Source organism: Phalangium opilio, unplaced genomic scaffold (assembly GCF_054372755.1).
Source record: "Phalangium opilio isolate 3A_F unplaced genomic scaffold, DU_Popi_V2 ptg000087l_1, whole genome shotgun sequence".
Taxonomy (NCBI): domain Eukaryota; kingdom Metazoa; phylum Arthropoda; class Arachnida; order Opiliones; family Phalangiidae; genus Phalangium; species Phalangium opilio.
The window spans coordinates 5,031,323-5,054,508 of NW_028324192.1; the positions used below are offsets into that span (position 1 = coordinate 5,031,323).

General features: G+C 35.2%; 4 protein-coding genes and 1 long non-coding RNA gene across 9 annotated transcripts; 3 read left to right on the forward strand and 2 right to left on the reverse strand.

Annotated features, from left to right (window-relative positions):
* The first annotated feature begins 317 nt into the window (after positions 1-317).
* Positions 318-5,159, forward strand: LOC149650476 (uncharacterized). The gene is made up of 2 exons (XM_089849246.1): positions 318-701; positions 2,502-5,159. The coding sequence occupies exon 2, from the start codon at positions 2,505-2,507 to the stop codon at positions 5,157-5,159; it is 2,655 nt and encodes an 884-aa protein (XP_089705372.1). The 5' UTR covers positions 318-701; positions 2,502-2,504.
* LOC149650477 (uncharacterized) lies at positions 4,001-9,309 on the forward strand. The gene is made up of 6 exons (XM_089849233.1): positions 4,001-5,183; positions 5,279-5,659; positions 7,492-8,355; positions 8,419-8,488; positions 8,548-8,722; positions 9,169-9,309. The coding sequence occupies exons 2-6, from the start codon at positions 5,279-5,281 to the stop codon at positions 9,278-9,280; spliced, it is 1,602 nt and encodes a 533-aa protein (XP_089705359.1). The 5' UTR covers positions 4,001-5,183; the 3' UTR covers positions 9,281-9,309.
* Positions 9,310-11,472: 2,163 nt separating this feature from the next.
* Positions 11,473-14,435, forward strand: LOC149650478 (uncharacterized). Of its 2 annotated transcripts, XR_016371598.1 has the most exons (4): positions 11,473-11,852; positions 13,805-13,931; positions 14,008-14,311; positions 14,376-14,435. It is a non-coding gene; the product is annotated as an uncharacterized LOC149650478 (long non-coding RNA). The 2 variants fall into 2 exon arrangements; XR_016371597.1 differs by having other exon boundaries at positions 14,008-14,399.
* A 2,953-nt stretch (positions 14,436-17,388) lies between these two features.
* On the reverse strand, positions 17,389-18,100 carry LOC149650479 (uncharacterized). The gene is made up of 2 exons (XM_089849235.1): positions 18,065-18,100; positions 17,389-18,005 (listed from the first exon to the last, which is right to left on the reverse strand). Exon 2 carries the CDS (start codon positions 17,986-17,988, stop codon positions 17,500-17,502), a length of 489 nt encoding a protein of 162 aa, XP_089705361.1. The 5' UTR covers positions 17,989-18,005; positions 18,065-18,100; the 3' UTR covers positions 17,389-17,499.
* A 75-nt stretch (positions 18,101-18,175) lies between these two features.
* LOC149650480 (uncharacterized) lies at positions 18,176-20,403 on the reverse strand. 4 transcript variants are annotated; one of them, XM_089849237.1, is made up of 4 exons: positions 19,809-20,403; positions 19,673-19,732; positions 19,403-19,573; positions 18,176-18,970 (listed from the first exon to the last, which is right to left on the reverse strand). In XM_089849237.1, exons 3-4 carry the CDS (start codon positions 19,450-19,452, stop codon positions 18,499-18,501), a joined length of 522 nt encoding a protein of 173 aa, XP_089705363.1. In that variant the 5' UTR covers positions 19,453-19,573; positions 19,673-19,732; positions 19,809-20,403; the 3' UTR covers positions 18,176-18,498. The 4 variants fall into 4 exon arrangements, with proteins under 4 accessions (XP_089705363.1, XP_089705362.1, XP_089705364.1 ...); XM_089849236.1 differs by having other exon boundaries at positions 19,673-19,757; XM_089849239.1 differs by having other exon boundaries at positions 18,210-18,292; positions 18,691-18,970; positions 19,673-20,403.
* Between the last annotated feature and the right edge of the window lie 2,783 nt (positions 20,404-23,186).

Here is a 23,186-nt window from a genome sequence, read left to right on the forward strand (position 1 = left end):
CCAGCTGATAATTAAGTTCCATAAAATATACCTAATGAAATGTTTTCCTTTTTTATAAGTCAAGCATTTTGGGTTTTTTAGCCCTTTGTCCACTAGTTTTTTTTAGCTTCGTCACTCGTAAAAACCTCCCACCGTGGCACCATTCTGTCGAGATTCAAGAGAGAAATCTCTCCTTTTGACACGTGACCCGTTGAACCTCAGGGCAAGAGCCCCAAAAATTGTTATCTCTTTACCTATCAAAGTGGAAATTTTCCATTCATAGCCATAGTATCGCAGCGCAGGTAGTAGTAGTAGCAAACCCGAGGGGCAGTTCACTTTGCTCCAGGGTTTGTGTTTAATTAGCATTAAATATATTTTATCACTTAACCACGATCTAATGAATGCACACTGAAAGGAAGAAAAATCCTTCTTATCCATTTTAATCATACCAGAGTACAAACTTAATCATAGGAGTGACCTGCCCCTCGGGAAACCCGTTAACACCAGAGGTACAAATGCACCCACGTGATCACGTTGGCTTTTTTTTTGTACTCTGGTTCCCGAATAAGATCGTGTTAGTTCAATGCCCAGTTTTCTTAGCCGATTACTAGTTACCGAGTTCTCCATCGTCGCCTCGTGTAGTCGAAGCCTGGACTGTCCGTTGGCAAACAAATAAGGAATCCTATTCTTATTCGTGCTGTTGCACGCAATTATATGTTAAGGTAAGAGAAATTTATTTTATTTTGTAATTAAAATGTATATAAAGCATAGTGAAATTCTGAGGTGTTTGTAGTCCTGGGTGGTACAAATATTATGAAACACTTTACAATTTTATTTTAATATAGTTTACAAACATGGTGGATTCATACAATTTACACCGGAAGGTCAGGCTATCTAGAGCTCAAAAGCAAACTGGTTTCTGAACTCCAGGTAGCCCGGCCTCCTGGTGTAAATGGTATGAATTCTCCATGTGCGTAACTATCTATTGTTTAAGATATTAATGGCAGGGGTGGAAAAATTCTAGTCATTATAAAACCAGAAAAACCTGCAGTTTGCAGGGAAACTATAATTTTTTTATTCGCAAACTAAGTTAATGTGTGAAAACGTTGAAAGATTGGGGAACGAGATTATATTGCATCCCAAACAATGATATTTCAACTGGAAAGTAATAGGGACTTGGCAGTACTACGTCATGCAACGTCAGGCTACCTTCCACTAGTGCTAAAAAACATACCAGGAGGAGGGGCTTATGTAGCTTTCATTCTGTTAAAAAACATACCATAATGGCGCTGGGGGCGGAGTTAAGCCTGAATTGCCAAGTCCCTATTGTCTATTTTGGAAATATTTTCTATGATGTAGGGCAATATTTTTAGTTAAAGGGAGAATGGAAGCTTGGAACAAGTTGCTTTATTTGATAGAAATACTCTGTGTTATGAGAAATCCAAGGGCATTAGTTATTCAAACACCAGAATGAGCTGGTTAAATTGTAGTGAATTTTTGAAGTTGGAAATTTTTGGCTTTAAAAGAGCATATCGAGTAAATAACTAAATGCTTTGAAAGCATGCTAATATAGTGTAACCATGAACGCTGGATCTCTAAAGGGACCAGAAAACGTCCGCCTTCCACTGTACAAACCGCAGGGTACAAACCGAGTCCTCTTTAGCAAGGCATTAGGGGAAAGGAAGGGGAATGTGAATTTGGGTACACTCAAGGCCGAAAAGATTAAACGACCTTGGTCGTTCCGGTTTTTTATTTATTTTTTATAAAGCAAACGTGCTATTGAGTGAAATCAGAGAGGAGGAATGTTCCTCCTTGGTGAAATCTTCTCCGTTTTCCGGTCCTTTAGAGATCAAGCGTTCATGGTTTAACGTGTATGCTCGAAAAATCTAATTTTCAAAATAAACTAAATTATTTCGCCAAAAGTTAGAAAAAAATAAATAAACCAAATCTCAATCAACCCACTTTAAAATAATTCTATGATGTTAGAGTGTTTTATTCCGCTTCAAAATTCAACAATTATTTAACCAAGAACCAGATTAAGGGAGAACTGCTACACCAAGGGTCCAAAATACCCCGATTCTTCAGGCTTGTCATTCCTAATAAAAACAAGTTAAAAAACCCAGTATAGATAGACCTTTTCTATCTTAAAAAAGAGAGTAGGCAACCCTCAGTATCAGGAGATACAAGAGGGTTGATGCATTGTCGTCTCTGCGTACAATCACCATCCAAAACCAGGTGGAAGGCAAAGTTTTACCCCCGTGTCGTTCCCTCTTAGTTACATTGAAATGGTCTCTAGCATAATTATATTTTGGTGGAAGGGGGGGGGGGTCTACTTCAACTGTGGCATGTTCGTTTTAATGAGGCTAATGAATACCCTGGACAAGTCTGGAAACTACATTCATTCAGAATGAATCCTAGATGGGTGATAAGTTTCCAGACTGGCAAAGGGATGAGATAATCCGAAAATTATACGAAAAGTTATGGTTTTCTTCACATGTGTTAATCTATGACCCTGATTTCAGGTGATGGATTACAAATGTTGTCTTAGAGATTGTGGATTTTCTACCAATGTTTTTAAAAAATACTACTGCCATTGTTCGTCTCATAAAAACTTGCCTCGCATAAATTTTGATTGCTGTGGAAAGACATTCACGAAGTTTGTCATATTTAAGAGCCATGCATATAGAAATCATAAGCTTGAATTGAAAAAGAGCTTGAGTAGTGTTAGAACATCATCCTCATTTATTCAACATCAAGTTTTAAAATGCCAAATTTCAAATTGTGATTTTGAATGCAATATCTTAAAAACCTTCTTTGCTCATCTAAAGGGCCATATCAATGATGGCTTCACCGTGTCATGCCCGATTGATCTCTGCAAATGTACCAAATTTAAATCAAAATCCTCATTATCAAGCCACATAAGTCGAAAACACAAGACAAGTTTCGAATGCAAGTCACGACAGATTGTACCGTTGCCACACTTTAATAATGAGCTTCCTAATCAGGAAATGGGTATTGAGAATGAAGAGATTAGGGATGACAGTGTTCAGGATGATTTTATTAACCCGGAAGCCTTTGAAGATAATCTAGGAATGTTTTATATTAAACTTCAAGCTGACAAATTTCTACCGAGTAGTACAGTGCAGTACATTGCCGAAGAACTTTCAAATTTAAAATATCTTGAAAAATCTCATATAACGCACAAAATATTCGCAGATCTGAAGGCTGCCGGAGTAGCTAATGACGTCATAACGCGAGTTATTGATATTTTTTCCCAATATGATATTATGGAAATGGCAAACGAAAAATTTAAAACAATTCACCTTCGAGAAAAGTACGTCAAAAATACTTTAAAGTTTGTGGAACCAGTGCCAGTTTTCCTTGGGTATGGAAAGGGGAGGAAGAAAATGTTTTACCATTATGTACCAATTAAGGATTCCCTAACAACACTATTATCTAATCCCGATGTATCCAAAATATTAGTTTTTCCAAAGCCTTCTTATATGCCAGAGGTAAATCAAATTCTAGAGGATGTATGTGATGGAGAAGGTTTTGGCCGCGATTATATGCTTATGGAAGACTTTAGAAGTTGCATTCATCTCTTGATATTCCAGGACGCATTTGAAACTGTAAATCCATTGGGATCTGCTCGGTGTATTCACAAGATAGTTGGGGTATATTATACGTTACTTAATATTCCACCAGAGCTCCGATCTACAGTTGACCACATGCAGTTGATTCTATTATGCAGAGAATCCTATTTTAAGGACACCAATAATTGTCTTAAGAAGTTAGTCAGTGACCTGAAAGATCTAGAAACCCGGGGGATAATTATAGGAGGTAAACGATTCAAAGTATTTGTAACTAGTATAGTAGGTGATAATTTGGGACATCACGAGATAGGCGGTTATCAGAAAAATTTTAGAAGTGGGCATATTTGTCGCTACTGCTTAGTTAAGGCTGAAGATATTAATGGTTCTGGTCCATTTACACAAAGAACCCCAGAAAATTACAAAGAGAGTATCGTTAAACTATCTTCCGAACCGGATATAACGACTTTTAATGGAATAGTTAGAGATTCTGTTTTAAACGAGCTTAGATTTTTCCACGTATGTAAACCGGGATTAGCACCTTGTGTAGCTCACGATTTATTTGAAGGGGTGGTGGCTTACGACTTATACCAATTCTTGAAATATTTTATATCTACTAACAAATGGTTCTCTTGGAAGTATTACAACTGGCAGTTAAGTCAATTTAAATTTGAGGGTAAGGATGTTGGTAATAAGCCATGCTCAGCTAGACCTGGTAGTAACAAATTGACTGGAGACGCATCTCAGATTTGGTGTCTTTTACGGCTCTTATCCCTAATTCTAAAAGATAAGATAAGGGACTTTTCAGACCCTGTTTGGGATCTATATCTCCAGCTTAAAAAAATTGTAGAGTTCATTATGGCTCCAAAAATTTCCAAGCTTGAAGTAGCATTTTTGGTGCTTTTACTTAAGGATTATAAAGCAGGTCTTTTGAAATGTTTTCCTGGTTATAATTTAAAAGCCAAGCACCACTATGTTTTTGAACACTACCCAGATTTAATCCTCCATTATGGACCACTTATACGTCTCTGGACACTTCGTTTTGAAAGTAAGCACCATGTTTATAAGAGGTTTGCCCAAAATACCAAAAACTTTTTGAACATAACTAAGACTTTATCGCATAAACATCAAATTCAACAAGCTTATTTTATGGCCGGAACCCCATTTCCACAGTTAATTATCTACAGAAATTCAAGTTTAATTGAAAGCGTAATTTCGCAGGAGTTGTTGAAAGAAATAGCAGGTTTTAAATTAAATAGAGAAAATTTAATATTTTTGAAAGAAGTGAATTATAAGGGCACAATTTACAAAAAGGGATTGTTTGTTGTCACTGAAACGTCAGATGATTATCTGCAATTCGGATGCATACAATTAATGATGATAAGTAAATCAGGAAATGATGAAGTACTATGTTGGGTGACTTTGTATAAATCAAAATATTGTGTTAAACTACACGTCTTTGAACTCTATGAAACAAGACAACTTTTGTTAATAAATGTGAATGATTTGGGCGATTTCTACCCCCTACCAAGTTACACCATCCTTGGAAAAAGATTTGTAACACTCAAACACAGTGTTCACCATTCCTAATGGGAATGCTGAAAATGACTTTGGGTAAGGCTCTATTTTTTTCCAGAAATTAACAGAAAATTTAATGTGTTTTTGAAGTTTCCAATTGAATTTTAAATATAAATGATAAATTATTTTAGATGGAGGAAGGAGCCCAGGAGCTTTTTGAGAAAGGACTCAAATCTATCATCGAGACTGTGTTGCCTACACTTCCATCTACCGCTGTAGAGGAAGTGGCAACTCTGTTAACTAAGGCTGGAGTCGAAAAAGAAGAGGACTTGCAATACGTGACTGAAGATGATTTGAAAGACTCCGTCTTGAAAGCGATACATATCCGAAAACTGATAATTTATGCAAAAGGACTTGCGTCAAGTCCCATTGCAAAGAATACGAGCTCATCTCGCAACGATAATGCACCCAACGGTATTCCTTCCAGCCTTATATCTACGAATGATGGAAGCTCTTTTGAAGACGAATTTGGACCAAGCAGAGCATCTTGTAGCAAAGAATCTACTGGCGAGGTACAAAAGATATTTCTAAAGCCTATAGTTTTCAGATTTTACGTTAAATAATTTAGGGCAAAAATATATTTATGAGAAACTTATATACGTGTTTACTTAACGGGGTGCAAGGCCTTGCCTTTTCGTCATTAAATGTCGTCCTTGTCTGTCTACATAAATTTCATTTCACTCAAGGACGAGATAGAATTTTTGAAATAGCAGCCACCTGTACAGGCTATGTCATATGATTTTTAATTGAACTGCACCATAAGTTTATAACTTATAAGTTTATAACTTATAAGTTTATAACTTATAAGTTTATAACTTATAAGTTTATAACTTATAAGTTTATAACTTATAAGTTTATAACTTATAAGTTTATAACTTATAAGTTTATAACTTATAAGTTTATAACTTATAAGTTTATAACTTATAAGTTTATAACTTATAAGTTTATAACTTATAAGTTTATAACTTATAAGTTTATAACTTATAAGTTTATAACTTATAAGTTTATAACTTATAAGTTTATAACTTATAAGTTTATAACTTATAAGTTTATAACTTATAAGTTTATAACTTATAAGTTTATAACTTATAAGTTTATAACTTATAAGTTTATAACTTATAAGTTTATAACTTATAAGTTTATAACTTATAAGTTTATAACTTATAAGTTTATAACTTATAAGTTTATAACTTATAAGTTTATAACTTATAAGTTTATAACTTATAAGTTTATAACTTATAAGTTTATAACTTATAAGTTTATAACTTATAAGTTTATAACTTATAAGTTTATAACTTATAAGTTTATAACTTATAAGTTTATAACTTATAAGTTTATAACTTATAAGTTTATAACTTATAAGTTTATAACTTATAAGTTTATAACTTATAAGTTTATAACTTATAAGTTTATAACTTATAAGTTTATAACTTATAAGTTTATAACTTATAAGTTTATAACTTATAAGTTTATAACTTATAAGTTTATAACTTATAAGTTTATAACTTATAAGTTTATAACTTATAAGTTTATAACTTATAAGTTTATAACTTATAAGTTTATAACTTATAAGTTTATAACTTATAAGTTTATAACTTATAAGTTTATAACTTATAAGTTTATAACTTATAAGTTTATAACTTATAAGTTTATAACTTATAAGTTTATAACTTATAAGTTTATAACTTATAAGTTTATAACTTATAAGTTTATAACTTATAAGTTTATAACTTATGTTCCATAAGTATGACACTGCTTCTACTTCGTAATGCTAGAGACTTGCTAAGAGCTAGTGCCAGAACGACAAGCGAGAATTGATTACACGCAATTTTGCAGTCCATCTTCCTATTTAGTCTGCACTAAGCCTTTGACAGCGCCTCAACAGACGTCGTTCAACCATAATATATGACGTTCCATCGACGTCATTTCATGACAAGCTCTCCCTAACCAGTGATAAACTTATGGAACATATGCCTACAATAAAATCATCTTTGGCAGTGTTTGAATAAAATCCCTTTTTTTTGCTAGTCGAAAAGGGGGGGGGGTAAGGATTCTAGTAAGGGTAATTGTTGAATTCATAGGCAAGCAAATATCCCTCAATATACACTACATAATTTTATAGTAATGACATTCTTGTTTAATATTTCATATTAAAGTGAAATTTTACTATGAGAGGCAGCAAACGTGACTAACTTGCTTATGAATCCAAGGATTAAAGCAAAATTCCGCTTTTATATAGTGGAAATTAATTGTTCAGTTCAAACACAGCATATCCTTGTACTATTCTGAATATTACATAATTAGATATTTTTATGTGCATCAGCTAAATTTGAAACTTTTTTAGGTGGTAGACAAGTACGGAAATGAAAATTGGGCAGTAACGTACAAGATCAAACTCGACATTTTCACGAAGCAAGTGCAAAAAGACCTGCTGTCAAATAATGCATTAAGCTGCAAAAGTCGGGGCATTGTGATTAGAACACTAGTAGATGACGCGATAAAAAAATGTATACGGCCTACATACAGTAATATGAGGAAGTTATCCAAACATTTTATGAACCGATTTCCAAATGCTTTGGTAGACAAAATCGGCGATAAAACAATAGGCCTCGGAGATTCACTTTTCGTGAAACAACTTTATAACAGACTGGATTATCTTTCGCGCCAAGAAACTGGCGCTATGCCCAGAGTTAAAAAAATTAAAAAATTCAAACCCCCGCGTTTAGAAATAAAAAACACAGATTCATTTAATTGCAACCCTGAAAGTAGTGAAGAAAATCTAAAAACCTGCGAAACTCTTAGAAAAGAGCTTTTGGAACTTCATTTTGAAATGAATCCAGATAAAGATGTTGTGGAGATTAAAATGCGAAATGCTTATGCTCTTCAAAGACACGACATTAATGAAGGAATGGATTTGGAAGAAATTAAGGCACGTTGGCCATTTCTATTCGAAACTACTGGGATGAGAGTGCATTTGGAGCAACTCCTTGGCTACGATCTTATTAAAAAATTCACCGACTTTTTCAAAGAAAAAACGCCCTTATTTTTGCAATTTTTTTCCAAAAGCAAAAAAAAATTCTGTGTAACATTGTTGGAAAAACTGAAAGATGTAGGAAGTAGAACCGAATCTGAAGTTATTGGTTCTGTTATTTTGTTGATCATGAATCATTTCAACGAAGAACCTAACCAAGTGTTCCCAGTGGTCGAAGTAATGCATTATGATTTAAATACTAAATTTAGCACAACTAATCATGTTGTATTTTAATCTTAGCCTGGTACTGAAGTAAACCACGTGGAACTTAAAAAATTTAAAGAGAAGTATTCGATGCTGATCGTAATAGGTATTTAAATTTTTACAAAACTATTTTACAGCCCAATAAACTCCCTTTTTCTTTTTCAGGAGAGAGTTTGAATAATTGCTCCCATTTCGCTTTGGTTGCGGACAATACGGTCTTAAACGACCATATTTCGAATGACGACATTGCAACTGGAATTGGAATGTTTTTTGGCGTCTACTATGTTATGAACATGCATTATCCTGAAAAATGTCCCGCTTTTTTGGAATTTTTGCAAAGGTATTTTATTTTCCAATGAAGTTTGAAACTTGGAGCTTTTTGAAAACGTTGCAGAAGCTATTTTCTAACCATATACGTTGTATGGAACGTTAATGCTAATTTTGGCTGAAAAAATGTTTCGCAGCAAAATCGGCATGATACATTTCTGCGACTAGAACCTTAGTTCCATATCCATTTATATTATTAATTGGGTTTAAAAATTGGCAAGAAGTTGAGATATCTCGACATGGTTTTGTCTATCTATTTGGGGTTTTTTCACTTGCTTGACTTTGTGAAGGGACTGAGTTTGTGAGAATGGAATAAAGATCGCATTATTTTAGTCTAAAGAATTTAGCAGCGTAAAAATAGTTAAGGCAAAGCGGAAAATAGCACTACTTCTAATATTCTAATTTTTATTGTTTTATACCTTCTATAAAAATGTATAACAATTTTAATTTATTGTATAGGTTTGTAGCAGACATCAATGATGACACAACCGCTGAAGTCAATACTAAAGCCATGGGGCTCTTCAACAAAATTTCTCCACTTATGTGGACTCAGTTTAAGCCGGCTTCATAAAATTAATGAATTTAGAAAATAAATTTTATCGATCATACTTGATTTCTAGTTCTTCTTAAATAAAAAAGGTTTTTAACAGTAATATCTGCATGTATTTGTAGTTTTTTGAGCTGTAAATACCCTCTCGTTCTTAATATCTACTCGGATGTATAATTCAGTTGTAAATATTTATTGAAACACTAATATCTACTAGTCTTCAAGCTAAAAATACACCATACCATAGCAATATATACGTATTTCTTTAATTTAGATTTTACTAGTCTCCCAGCTATAAATACACCATACTCCTGTTGTAACTAAGTATTTCTATCCAGTAGATTTTACTAGTCTCCCACCGAAAATTACGTCATACTTCTGTAATATCTACGTATTTCTATCCTGTAGATTTTACTAGTCTCCCAGGAAAAATTATGTCATACTCCTGTAACATCTTTGTGTTTCTATCCTGCAGATTTTACTAGTCCCCCAGCAAAAATTACACCATACTACTGTAATATCTTCGTACTTCTATCCTGTGGACTTTACTAGTCTTCCAGGAAAAATTACACCATACTCCTGTAATATCTACGTACTTATGTTCTGTAGATTTTATTAGTCTCCCAGCAAAAATTACACCACACTCCTGTAATATCTACGTATTTATATTCTGTAGATTTTACTAGTCTCCCAGCAAAAATTACACCACACTCCTGTAATATCTACGTATTTATATCCTGCAGATTTTACTAGTCTCCCAGCAAAAATTACGTCATACTCCTGTAATATCTACGTATTTATGTTCTGTAGATTTTACTAGTCTTCCAGCAAAAATTACACCACACTCCTGTAATATCTACGTATTTATGTTCTGTAGATTTTACTAGTCTTCCAGCAAAAATTACCCAATACTCCTGTAATATCTACGTATTTATATCCTGTAGATTTTACTAGTCTTCCAGCAAAAATTACACCATACTCCTGTAATATCTACGTATTTATATCCTGTAGATTTTACTAGTCTTCCAGCAAAAATTACACCATACTCCTGTAATATCTACGTATTTATATCCTGTAGATTTTACTAGTCTTCCAGCAAAAATTACACCATACTCCTGTAATATCTACGTATTTATATCCTGTAGATTTTAGCTCTGTTATTGTAATTTTTACGAACATGCCTGCGATATCTACCGCCTTAAATCCTAGATAAACTACATGCTATTCTCCTGCAATAAATACAGTTTTTTGCTGCGAATTTTTTTTACAGAATCGATCTGTAAAATTCACAGGAAGTCTTGGCTACTGTTGCTGCCAGGGCTTTCCTGTAATTTCAGCAGGATATTTTTTTCTCAGTGCTTTTTATTACCAAAATCGACTGAGAGCGCTGTTGCGTCAACTGCGCACAGGGAAGGATAGGTCAAGGTACATCTTTCATCCCCGATCAAGAACTTCTATCGTTTGCCGAAAATGGCACCGCAGTTTTTGGTACGACCTCCGTTTTTTTCGCCTTTCAACCCTAGTTTCTCAACATCTAAGGTGTCGTCGGAGTATCTCCAAACACCCTCTATTTCACTGTCGTTCATGACCAACCACGTTGAACCAGATACCTGGTTGGCCCTGACTACCCTGGATAATATTTCCAGTATCTCGGCGTTGTGTACCATGGCTAACCGAACGGGCGATTGCTTCTCCGTTCTGCAACTCCTTTCCGCGTCCGCGTACGTCACGCGTTCGGAATGCATCCAATAGCAAACTGGCCATTGTGGCAGAATACCTGCTTCGCAACCTGGTAGTATAAAGTAAAAGTGTTTAGCTGTTAGGGTTAGTTGACTTACGAGGCCTAAAAGAAGATTTAGGCCTACCTCGTTTTCGACAGACTATCGCCGATTCTTTGTTACAAGGGTTATTAAATGCTCTGGATATACCTATGGGAAAATTGATGGCTTTCCAGTTGAATTTATCCGTGGATTGAACCCAAATGGGAGTCAACGGAGTTTGACTCTGCCCCTTTTTTTGCAAAAGATGCCCCTTTTTTTGCAAAAGATCCAAGTATAGTTGACCGTATCATTCCTGGTATAGTCCGCCAAACCGGCGTTCATCTTCTGACAAAGGTTTAGGGTCGAGGTGTTTCTCAATGTACCTCGTGTTCCTTCGGGATTGAATGGGCTTCTAACCGCTATAGTGTTGTCAAAGTTGTTTAGAGTTGACGAATCGAATACATCAATTGCCACTTGTCCCGCGACAGGTAACAGCAACGCTAATTTCTGTGAGTCTGACCTTGGTTTGGCTGCAGACGCTTCCTCGAACAAGAGAAACCTTGGTTTGAACGATCTCTAATTTTGATCCACATTTCCGCTAAGGCGCAACTAATCCTCCCATCCTTCGGAGTGAGCGAAGAAAATATAAAAGCGTATAGATTCGTCAGTCTGACACCATGTAACATTTCTTATTCGTTCTGACTGCTAGCATATTAATTACAACGCAGTCTCATTAATAACGACTCTTAGTGACAGCTAACATGTTTCTGTTCGGCGTCGTACTACAAACTGCCTGGTTCGTGTTGGAACCGGCTAACAACAAATACAGAAATATGGTAATTTAAGTTATTTTACGCGGTCCTATGAGGGATCGACTAATCTGCGGAATGTCTGAACGTCTGAACTGCTGAAAATAGTAGAATTCCTACTATAAAATTCTCCCATCCTACCAAACCGTAAACTGTCTGAACCTTTTTGACTATTTTGCTGAAATGCCGAATTCTGAACAGTGAACATTGAAATTAAAGTAAGAGATCGTCTGAACCTTTTTGACTATTTTGCTGAAATGCTGAATTCTGAACCGTGAACTTTCAAATTAATGTAAGATAGAGACCGTCTGAACTTTTTTGACTAATTTTCTTAAATGCTGAATTCTGAACAGTGAATTTTGAAAATGAAGTAGAATGGAGACCGTCTGAACTTTTTTGACTATTTTGCTAAAATGCTGAATTCTGAACCGAAATTAATGTAAGATAGGGACCGTCTGAACCTTTTGATAATTTTGCTGAAATTCTGAATTCTGAACCGTGAATTTTGAAAATGAAGTAGAATGGAGACCGTCTGAATTTTTTTGATTATTTTGCTGAAATGCTGAATTCTGAACCATGAATTTTGAAAATGAAGTAGAATGGTGACCGTCTGAACTTTTTTTGACTATTTTGCTGAAATGCCGAATTCTGAACCGAAATTAATTTAAGATAGAGACCGTCTCGGACTTTTTTTGACTATTTTGCTGAAATGTTGAATTGATAATATGCCGGGGGGTGGGCAACTAAATTAACTTCAAGGACTGGCGACAGAAGTATAGCTATGGTATTTTTAGGACATACAGAATTTACCAAAACCATTCATTTTTGGTAAAGTAATCTGAGAAATTTCCAAATTATTGTGTGAAGAAAATTTTATAAATTCCAAAAATAAGGAAAAGGAGAATATAAGCGGGAAGTTGCGAAAATTACATTAGCGATATTTTAGTTTCTAAAAAAAGCATTAATTCGATATTTTGGGAAAAAGGCACTAATTGGTTTTTAATTAACTAGTTTTTCTCAACTAAAATTTGCCTTTTCCAAAATTTTTATACTCAAATAAAATGAGACCTTTTCTGAAATTTTTCTCAATTAAAATCAACCTTTTTCAGAATTTAGATGCTTATTTCATTTAGAACACAAATGAAATGGGACCTTTTCCTAATTTTTTCTCAATTAAAATCCACCTTTTCAAATATTATTAGCATAAATTTCATAATTTTTGTAGATTCTGCTTTTATTAGTGAGATCTAGAATTCAGCATTTCAGCAAAATAGTCAAAAAAGTTCAGACGGTCTCTATCTTACATTAATTTCGGTTCAGAATTCGGAATTTCAGCATTTCAGCAAAATAGTCAAAAAAATTCAGACGGTCTCCATTCTACTTCATTTTCAAAATTCACGGTTCAGAATTCAGCATTTCAGCAAAATAGTCAAAAAAGTTCAGACGGTCTCTATTTAACATTAATTTCAAAGTTCACGGTTCAGAATTCAGCATTTCAGCAAAATAGTCAAAAAAGTTCAGACGGCCTCTATCTTACATTAATTTCGGTTCAGAATTCAGCATTTCAGCAAAATATTCAAAAAAAGTTCAGACGGTCTCTATCTTACATTAATTTCGGTTCAGAATTCAGCATTTCAGCAAAATAGTCAAAAAAGTTCAGACGGTCTCTATCTTACATTAATTTCAAAGTTCACGGTTCAGAATTCAGCATTTCAGCAAAATAGTCAAAAAGGTTCAGACGATCTCTTACTTTAATTTCAATGTTCACTGTTCAGAATTCGGCATTTCAGCTAAATAGTCAAAAAGGATCAGACAGTTTACGGTTTGGTAGGATGGAAGAATTTTATAGTAGGAATTCTACTATTTGCAGCAGTTCAGAAGTTCAGACATTCCGCAGATTAGTCGATCCCGTGCTAGGACTATTATTATTATTTATTACTAATCAACAACAATAATTACATTACTTTATGAAATTTTAGGTAAAAGATTGATGCAAAATTGCAGAAGTTTATAGCAATTATCATAAGTTCGTACGATATGTTCCATAAGTTTGTCACTGGTTACTGAGAGATTGACATGAAGTGACGTAGGTAAAGCGTAGGAGTTGTAAGTCTCTAGCATTTCGTAGTAGTATAGGTAGTGTCATACTTATGTAACATATGTTATAAACTTATGCAATTAGATGATCACTGTGCCTTTTAATAACGTGGTAAAACGAGATACATTCTTCGGGTGTGGTCATTTAAGCATCTTTAAGCATCTGGAGAAGAGGTTAGAGAGTCTCTCCGTCTCTGCCAGAAAGACGAGTAAAGCCAGAGCGTGTCCGATGGTCAAGATGGCGAACGCGCCTTGCAGGTCCACTATGACCAAGTGTCTTGTACCACTCTTTTCCTGGAGGTGGTCTGTGTCAAACATGCCCTTAATCCTTTCCCACTCAATCGTGTCCTTACGGAACTTTTCCAGGATACCACAATCCTGCAGACGAAGTACTCTGAATCGCAAACATTAAGTTTTCTATTTAATATAATTGTTGGCTTTTTAAAACCGTAGTAGAGAACGCCGGTGGTCGCTTGTTTCCGCAGAGTTTCATTTTTCACACCTTAAAAGCCTATAGCCTGTTTCCGCACAGTTTGCAAAACATTTTAAAAACCTTAATCTTATGATGCTGGCCCATTGGACCGAAAATAGCCAAAATGTGAGTTTTTATGATTATAAAATTTTCGATGCTATTTAACGATAGATTAATTTTTAATGCAGATTTAACAAATGGAATTAAAAATGCTCCTTTTACTTCTTTTTAGTCACATCGTTTGATGTACATCTAACGATGGGGGTATTAGTTTGACTTGGTCTGAAGAAGAAGTATCGTTCGTCTTTTTAAAGGGAGAGTGAAAAGAGGCATTTTTGATTTTCAAAGGGTGTCGATTATGATTTCTCTATAACAATGCATTACGAATGCACTATGCACATATGAATGAACGCACTTAGAGTGAATAGGGATAAATTGTGTTTAGGTGATATTTTTCATTGACTGGTGATTTTAAAGGTGGAAAGGCTGATGATTTATCTATAACAGTACAATGCGGATGCAGTGTAAAATATTAATGAACAAACAGTAATATATGTATATCTTTTATGAACACCACAATTTGTCATATTGCCTTACCGTAAATGAGAGATTTCATTCTCTCTTTAAAATTTGTCACACTTTAAGCCATGAATATTCTAAGAATCCGAACAACTTTCTATAGAATAAAAAGTTCGGGGTTTACACAAAGAAAGAACTCAAGTTGGGTGTTTTACCGAATTCTCTCTCTTTCAAATGCTTCCGGGCATAAGTCCATGTTATAAATCTAAAAGAGTCTATGTCGTAAACTCATCGAGTGGATAATCAATATAACTATCTGTTTTTTAGCCACATCGTTTGATGTACAAAAAGTCATTGCCAATTTTAAAAGGGATTGGGATTATTTAGTAGTTCAAAGCAATCATTTTAGCACTGTTAAAAGCAACGCGTCGAGGGGCTATTCACTAATAAAGAATTTCTTGAATTGGTGATTTTTATTGATACTTTTAAATGTGATAGGGATTTATTGATGATTTAAAATGGATGGCGATTAAGGGTAACTAATACCTATTCCAAAGATAGAATGTTCTCGATAGATGGAGCCTTACAAACGATGGGGCTCTATTTGGCCGGGGCCATCTTGTTTTTAACAAAAACACACTTGGTTTAATGGTTACTTATGTCTATCAATACACTTTTTTACATCGATAGTGATATTGCAATGGTCGAATCACAAGTTTGCATGCCCCTATTGTAGCATAACTTAACCTAACCAAAATATAACCGAACCTAACCTAACCCTAACCAAATCAAACCTAATCAACAAGAAAATAAAAATGTTTTATTTGCAAACTGTGTGGAAATGGGTTATGGTAAAAAATGGTGAACTAAATTTGCAATGTAAAAACTGTGCGGGAATGGGCCATATAATGTGTGCGGAGTTGGACATCCTTGAGAACGCGAATCAATTTGCAAGCTGACAGCGTGCGAGTTTATCCTCGCTGTAGCAAATTCTTAGGTTCATTAATTAAAAGTGCCTTTGAAAACAATGTGAAAGGGAAAAGATCAAAATTAGTTAGATATTGGTTTGAAATGACAGATATTTTAAAATTAAAATTAGTTTGAAATTTCATGGAGAATACTTGTGAAATTGCCTACACGTATTTGAAACTCATGCCGTGCACTCGAGCTAAAAAACTAGCGGATATTTTAAGTCCTGAAGTTTAAAAGCTATGTTACATAGAGACCTAGGTTTGCGCGTGCTGACAACCGATGTTGTAACAGAGTATTTACAGAATAAGCTGTCGTCCGAGATAGGGAGTTGCATATCCTGTAGCGTGAGAACAAATTTCCTCACGCGCATTCTTTATCCTTGGTAAAACTACATCACAGTGGTAATGTTTTGAAAGATCTATCAAATTTTGCTGATTTTTGCAGTTTAGGCCTAACCCTCTCAGGTTATTTTCGCCTTTCATTAACTACGGGCTCTTGATCGCTTTCGGATGGATGAAACGTGCGGGACCAAGTAATATTTTGGATTTCAATGCCATTTTTAAATTCAGGATTTTAGCATGCATATGGTGTATTTTTAGAATAAAAAATTAAAATAACATTGCGCATTAATTAAGCAAAGTGGATGTATTTTTGAAGAGCTTACACCATATTGAGGGGAACTCGAAGCGGAGAGCCTTTTGGCACTTTGAAGATTGAAAAGTATTACTTCATTATAAACCAATGACAGCTCTAAAAGGGAAGTGTTCATGTGTTTCACCATCAATTGACAGCAGGAACTGATCACTTCATTCAAGCAGAAGTTAATGACTTTTTTCCAAGGAAAATGTAAGACTCGCGAAGTTCATATTCGAAACCTTCAAGCCCTATTCATTAGTACCTATTAACTTGGTGAGATTAGCTCACCAGGAGTGTGGAAATAACTAAACGGCTAAGCGTGGTTCGTAATTTCGGTTAAAAAAAGAGACGATCCGAGAAAAACTGTTTCAACAGATCATCCCAAATATTTTGATAAAAGGAGGTGGTACGAAAGGGGGATGGTAAGTGAGATGGACCACGGCCCACTCGATCACGCGCTCACGGACGGATGCTAATCGAGCTAGAAGTCCGTTCAAAGAATTCGATTACCATGTATAAGCGCGACTCTTACTTGAAGTTAATTTCTGATTCCTTTGAATTCAAATGAACCCAAAATTAAGGGACTCTTTCAAAATGGATCGTTTTCTTTGGAAAAATAATTTGCCATGTCAAAATGAGAGATTCAGTGCTAAGAGTAAGAGTATCTTCGTATCTACTGGTCCAAACGCCTTGAAACTCTACTACAATCTCCCATCGTGGGATTCTTAGGAGAATTATATAGGCTCAATATAAATATGTGAAAAGCAGTTTTTTAACGCTTATATATAATCCCCCACTTAACCAATGTTATTCACCACTAGATTTTACTACCACTAAAATAATGTTATCTCCCGGTTGTCATAGCAACCACTTAAAAAAATTAATTAGCCCTTAACGTGGGCATTCACCAAAAAAATTAACTCACCATTAATAATTAAAAAAACATTTCTAGTTTTTATTCAAAATAATCACACCACTTTACTGGCGAATAAGGGCTTTCTTCGTTCTTTCAGGCCGGCCTCTTTTACGTTTTTGGCCAATTGGTACTTGCTTAGCAGTGTCAGGAATGATACAAAGTTTTCGCATTACAGAAAGTCCGTAGATATGCTTACACGCAAAATTCTTTAAAAAAAAAAAAGCACAAGTACACGATGAATGTTCCCAGGTCAACAAATTTAACTTGATAAGATAAATATTCAAATAATTTTCCTTAAACGCATCGAAGCTACGGAATCGTCTTGAGCGTAATTTAACAACTTCTGCTGTCACAGAAGCTCGATGACTTGCAGCGACATAACAATCAATTGTGTCAGTTCCTTCGTCTTCATACACCACGGGAGCCGTACGAACCCACTGATACGCTCTGGTCATTATGTGCAAGTTATACGTAGGCATTGTTTTGAAGATTTTAGCGTTAATATTTGATGGGTCTCGGTCAGTTGACCAGGACTTCACAATCATCATCATATTTCCCAGGAACGTGCCTGTGAAAAGATAATCGATTTATCATGCATTAAAAATAACCCATAACTTAACTATGTACCTAATGGCAATCTTTGTAGAATTGTAGATTCTACACCCTTTTTTCAAAGATTGAAAGCAGAATTGAAAGTCCTCAGTTCTTTCGTGACTAGAAAGCATTATGGCTATTGGATGAAAATGCTTATCTTTGTCTGGAATTCCAACAACCAGAACTGAAAAGCCTTCCCAGTTCAATTTGTATGTCGCATCAGCTTGCAAGGATTTTGATAATGGATCTAAACTCAGCAATCTTCGAGTTGAAGCAAAAACATGGAAGTAATTGTTATCATAATCAGTTTCATCAACATTGGACTTGTATTGCACCACATAAGGTTCGTCAGTTCCGCTTGGAAGCAGGCTTTTGGCTTCACACCATTTCATTAATTGGCTTAAATAAATAACTGGAATACCATTCTTTCTTTTTTCGTAACTTAAAAAGCTAATTTTCTGACTTTTTTATGGAATAATATCTCCTTTCTCTGCAAGTGCACGAAGAATTGCATTTGGTTTAGTTACACCAACATTCACAAGTGAAAGAATTTCTTTCTTCAACTCTTTCTCTAAACCACTTTTGTCAGATTTTGCATTGAGATGAGTAGATTCGGACTCATAAAAGTCAAATTTACAATCGATATTACTTGGAATTACCAATTTAGATTTAGCAGGACACGGTTCACCATGATTCTTGCAGTAGTAGTACACTGTCACTGAACTGATGCAATTGTTCGTGTGATGTTTCGCCCAGTCGGCAGACACATGGGCATCAGCATCGGCTCTTGCAGTGAAAGTTTTAACTATCCGCCATTTTGCACACTTTCGTTTTGCTTTTACGGTTTTTGTAGTACTATCTTCCTGCACCGATTCTTCTTCTGATTCAGAGACATATCGAAGCTTCGTCAGTTGCGAAGACATTTCGATTATGAGTTGGCTGTTGGCATTAGAAAATGCGATGAGAATTAGGTTAAAGGTAGATTTTATATTTTTTAAAGTCTTATTCCATTTTTTAGTGATTGAGCAAATTAAGGGCGAATTAATTTTTTAAGTGGTTGCTATGACAACCGGGAGATTAAATTCTATTGGTGGTTTCAAAATCTAGTGGTTATTTACATTGTTTTAGTGGCCATTTAAATCATACGCTTTTTTTAACAGGGATGAGTGCCATAGAAAGCCTTAGTCTTATACTTTCCAGGATAAGAGTGATCAACTCACGCGTCAAAGAGTGCTATAAAAGGTACTATTTCCAATTTCATCTTTACATGACAGCTTCAATTTAACTACGACGTATTACCAGAAGGAGATAATAGAAGAAGGATGACACTCTGTATCCTCTTAATACTTTAGTTATTCTTCCCAGGCTTACCCATTTTGTTTGATCTCCCGCTCATCAAACTTCAGATGGGCATCGCGCATCGTGCTAGGGTGAATTCTATAATTGTTTGGTAATAAATCCCAGCAATTACCCACAAATCTTGATTGTCATGACGTGGGACATAAATCCACAAGCGCATGCGTCTTGCCAAATAGCTAAACGCTAATAGAGTAATAATAATTTATCGCGTATGTGATTCGGTTTAGTAACCTAAGCTTGCTCCAAATGCTCTGCTGTTGGGAAGAATGAAGTTACACTTACACCGCTTTGTGGTGCCCTTCTCTCGAAGAGAAGTATTATATACTTCTGGTAATACTAGATCTCCGGGATAGACAATAATAATTTTCTGAAAATTGAAAGTAAAGTTACACGAAGACTACTGCGTATGTTTGCTTACCAGCGTGTCCCAAGAAAGTGTTAAACGAGTTGGTCACTAAGAAAGTGAAAATTATGTTCTCCCAACCGAGCGACTGACCCTCGCATGTTCTCTCGGCCCCAACCGAAGGCATACTTCTCGTGCAAGACCTTCAAGACACCCAAAGGCACCGATGTCGCCCCGGAACTGATCGGGTCTCGTCTGACTCCGTCGCCCAAGTGACCTAAACGACCGGTACTAATCGCCTACAAGTATACGAAAAGCATTTTAAGCCTGGCGTCGGCTGTTTTCAACAACTCGCAACGGAGTCCAATTTTTTGGTTCAAAGATGTTTTCAATTCCGGTTGTCACGTGACGTTTTTAATCGAACTGTCAACGAACCAAATGGCAAGGGAGTACGTTATTTCTTAGTTCATCCGTTTCGTAATGGCGACTAAAGCTCCCACTTGACCGAAAAAACAACTTTGCAGCTGGACGTCAAACGTCAGATTGGTTTTCTTACGTTGTCGCCCATCGTTTTAGCGTTTTCACTTAGCGTAGTTCTCGCAAATAATGGAACCAAGACTTACCAAATAAACTGAACATTGTACCAATTGCGGACATCTTTCTTTTTTGGTCTTTGTAACCTTTGTGCGAGGGGTCCGTCACTCGTTAAAAATGTGTACGAGATTTGAAATCTATGCAAATTTCTTTGATTTGTGATTTGTTACGGATTGGAATATTTGTTAAGGATTTAAAGATTTGTTAAGGATTTAAAGATTTGTTAAGGATTTAAAGATTTGTTAAGGATTTAAAGATTTGGTAAGGATTTAAAGATTTGGTAAGGATTTAAAGATTTGGTAAGGATTTAAAGATTTGGTAAGGATTTAAAGATTTGTTAAGGATTTAAAGATTTGTTAAGGATTTAAAGATTTGTTAAGGATTTGAAGACTTTTGGGAGATTTCAGGATTTGAAGATTTATTAAGGGTTTGAAGATTTATTAAGGGTTTGAAGATTTATTAAGGGCTTGAAGATTTATTAAGGGCTTGAAGATTTATTAAGGGCTTGAAGATTTATTAAGGGCTTGAAGATTTATTAAGGGTTTGAAGATTAATTAAGGGTTTGAAGATTTATTAAGGGTTTGAAGATTTATAAGGGTTTGAAGATTTATTAAGGGTTTGAAGATTTTTAAGGGTTTGAAGATTTATTAAGGGTTTGAAGATTTATTAAGGGTTTGAAGATTTATTAAGGGTTTGAAGATTTATTATGGGTTTGAAGATTTATCAAGGGTTTGGAGATTTATTAAGGGTTTGGAGATTTATTAAGGGTTTGAAGATTTATTAAGGATTTCAAAATTTATTACGGATTTGAAGATTTGTTAAGGAATAGCGTGTAATAAGAATTTCCATCAAAATGTATTACGGATTTGAAGATTTATTAAGGACTAGCGTGTAATAAGAACTTCCATCAAAATGTATTACGGATTTGAAGATTTATTAAGGACTAGCGTGTAATAAGAACTTCCATCAAAACGATATAAAGAATGGGTAGATTTTACTGATGACTAATATTTTTGTAGCACCCTAGGAGCGAAGTCACTCGGCGTTGCCCGTCAGCCCCTTTCGGGATATTTTTTTATTACTTTTCACGCGGACATTATTCCATAAAGAAGGCTTTTTAAGTTTTTGGCCGCTATTTAAAAAGATGGCAAAAAAATAGCACCCGAAAGACCATTCAGCCCGTCTATAGGTTAAAGGAAAGTAGTGTACTCAATATTTGCGAAATCGGTTGAAACGCGCGGACTCTGTTGCATACAGAAGATTTTTACATTCCTAGGCGCCATTTGTTAGGATGGGGGCAAATTGGGGGGAAATCTTTCTTAGTACGCGCCAACAACTTAAGAGTAAAGGCCTGTCCAGACTGACATATTTTGCGAGTTCGCATCTTCGCTTTTCTTGATTGCAAGATCGCGCTACTGTCCACATTGGGTTTTCGCTACTTTGCGTCCTCACCTCGCGAAGACACAAATTTCTGAGACTATGGGAGTATATGGGTTGAAGATTGAACGATTGGGAATTTTTCGATTTATTTTTTTTATGGATTTTTAAAATTTATGTTAGTTGTGAGATTGGAAAGCTTTATCAAGGATTAGAAAGATTTTCTGGGATTTAATTATTTTCTTGGAATTGAAAGATTTTCTGGGATTTGAAAGGTTTTCTGGGATTTGAAAGATTTTCTCGGATTTGAAAGATTTTCTCGGATTTGAAAGATTTTCTCGGATTTGAAAGATTTTCTTGGATTTGAATGATTTTCTCGGATTTGAATGATTTTCTCGGATTTGAATGATTTTCTCGAATTTGAAAGATTTTCTCGGATTTGAAAGATTTTCTCGGATTTAAAGATTTATCTAGAATTTATAAGATTTTCTGGGATTTGAAACATTTGTGAAGATTTAAAGATTTATCAAGAATTTATAAGATTTTCTGGGATTTGAAAGATTTGAAGATTTTTAAGATTTCAAGATTTAAAATCTTATACTGTACGAGATTTGAAGGAACGTCGGACCCCTCGGGACCGGTACACCGGGAAGATCCCACTATATAGCACGTTTGCTTTATAAAAAAAAAATAAAAAGGGAACGGCCGCGGTCGTTAAATGGTTTTTTTTCAATAGGTTTATAAAGAATCATAAAAGACCGAATGGCCTTGACTGTTCCCAAATTCACAGCCACCATCCCTTCCCCTGATATTATACTAGAGAGGGCTCGGTTTTACAGTGGAAGGGGGGCGTTTTTCAGTCCCTTTAGAGATCCAGCCAGTAGCGTCGCTAGGGTTTGAAATTTGGGGGGGGGGGGCTAAATCTGGGGAAACTATTTTAAAGTTATAATAAGAACTTAATATAAACAAGATGGCCCAAGGGCTGGGACTTAATAGTAACCACATCGTTATCTGTTAAATTAGCACATAAATAAAAAGAAAAAAATTCAAAGATCCTAAACAAAAAGTTAGAAGTGTCCGACCCCACAGTGGTAGCGTGTCTTACTGCTGCGCCAGCAAGCCGGGCTCAATTCCCGGGTGCGGTGTGAAAATTTTTTTAATTAAAATAAAATCTCTAACTGAGCTCAGCTACCACTATTGGTTCCATTTAAGCTAAAATCTGACGATAACGAAAGCGAAAACTCCGACCAGTAGTACTACGGCTCGGGTCAAAAAAAAAAGAGCCTATCGTATTCTACGATGTGGCTAAAAATTGCATAATGGGTTCTTTGGAAAATGTGTAGACCTTTAAAACTATCCGTAAATTTGTGTCAACGTGAAATTATTCGTATTTTAAAGATGTACAACCTTTTATTGATAGGGACTACGGAACCGATTATGAAGGATTTTCACTCGTCTTAGGTTTATTTTTAGTTTTGGTTA

Bases quoted from the DNA above. Each gene is read 5' to 3' on its own strand.
- LOC149650476 (XM_089849246.1), top strand. From the start codon at position 2,505: ATGGATTACAAATGTTGTCTTAGAGATTGTGGATTTTCTACCAATGTT.
- LOC149650477 (XM_089849233.1), top strand. From the start codon at position 5,279: ATGGAGGAAGGAGCCCAGGAGCTTTTTGAGAAAGGACTCAAATCTATC. The intron at 5,660-7,491 runs GTACAAAAGATA...AAACTTTTTTAG, and splicing joins GCAAAGAATCTACTGGCGAG to GTGGTAGACAAGTACGGAAA. The intron at 8,489-8,547 runs GTATTTAAATTT...TTTCTTTTTCAG, and splicing joins TTCGATGCTGATCGTAATAG to GAGAGAGTTTGAATAATTGC.
- LOC149650479 (XM_089849235.1), bottom strand. From the start codon at position 17,988: ATGATGATGATTGTGAAGTCCTGGTCAACTGACCGAGACCCATCAAAT.
- LOC149650480 (XM_089849237.1), bottom strand. From the start codon at position 19,452: ATGCGCGATGCCCATCTGAAGTTTGATGAGCGGGAGATCAAACAAAAT. The intron at 18,971-19,402 runs GTAAGCCTGGGA...TAATGCCAACAG, and splicing joins CGGGAGATCAAACAAAATGG to CCAACTCATAATCGAAATGT.